Source organism: Gavialis gangeticus, unplaced genomic scaffold (assembly GCF_001723915.1).
Source record: "Gavialis gangeticus isolate Ggan-Ray unplaced genomic scaffold, GavGan_comp1, whole genome shotgun sequence".
Lineage (NCBI taxonomy): Eukaryota > Metazoa > Chordata > Crocodylia > Gavialidae > Gavialis > Gavialis gangeticus.
The window spans coordinates 184,140-184,812 of NW_017728969.1; the positions used below are offsets into that span (position 1 = coordinate 184,140).

General features: G+C 71.6%; 1 protein-coding gene across 1 annotated transcript in view; it reads right to left on the reverse strand.

The window, feature by feature from the left end:
- The window catches only part of SHMT2 (serine hydroxymethyltransferase 2), a 6,007-nt gene that overhangs the window by 3,237 nt on the left and 2,097 nt on the right, over positions 1-673 (reverse strand). Inside the window, exons 3-4 of the mRNA XM_019504706.1 lie at positions 467-546; positions 24-224 (exon numbers count right to left, since the gene is read on the reverse strand). Of these exons, the coding sequence (XP_019360251.1) occupies positions 24-224; positions 467-546 (281 nt within the window). The remainder of the gene's footprint in view (positions 1-23; positions 225-466; positions 547-673) is intronic.

Below are 673 nucleotides of genomic sequence, written 5' to 3' on the forward strand. Positions count from 1 at the left end.
CCCCCGGCCCCTCCTGCACGCACTGGCCACCGTCAGGCAGGTCAAGCCCCATGAGGCGGTCGTGGGGGTGCAGCACGGCAGTGTAGGCGGCCAGGTTGGCTGGGGAGCCTGAGTACGGCTGCACGTTGACACCCCAGCACGCCGGGTCCAGGCCGAAGGCGTCCAGCGCCCGCTGCGCGCACAGCCGCTCCACACGGTCCACAACTTCTGCCCCCCCGTAGTACCTGGCGGTGGGGGGAGGAGGGAGGTCAGGAGCTGCCGGGCACATGCCCCAGAGCCCCTCCTGGAGCCCCTGCACTCCTGGGTCCCCAGCCAGGACCCCCTGGGGGCAGGGGGGATTCTCCTGCGGTGGCCTGGCTGCAACTGGTGGGAATCAGGGCCCTTGTGGCCCCTCCCTAGGGCCCAGCGCCCTCCGCAGTGCAGACCCCTTTCCCCCTGTACCCACCCCGCGCCCTGCTGGAGTTACCTCTGCCCGGGGTAGCCCTCCGAGTACTTGTTGTTGAGGCAGGAGCCCAGCGCCTCCAGCGCCGCGCGGCTGCAGAAGTTCTGGTGGGGCCCGAGAGACACGGTCAGGGGGCCAGGGCAGCGCTCCTCCCAGCCCACCCCGACACCCCCCAGGCCCCCATCCCCCTACAACCCCACCTCTCCAGGACCCTGGGACCACCCCCACCCT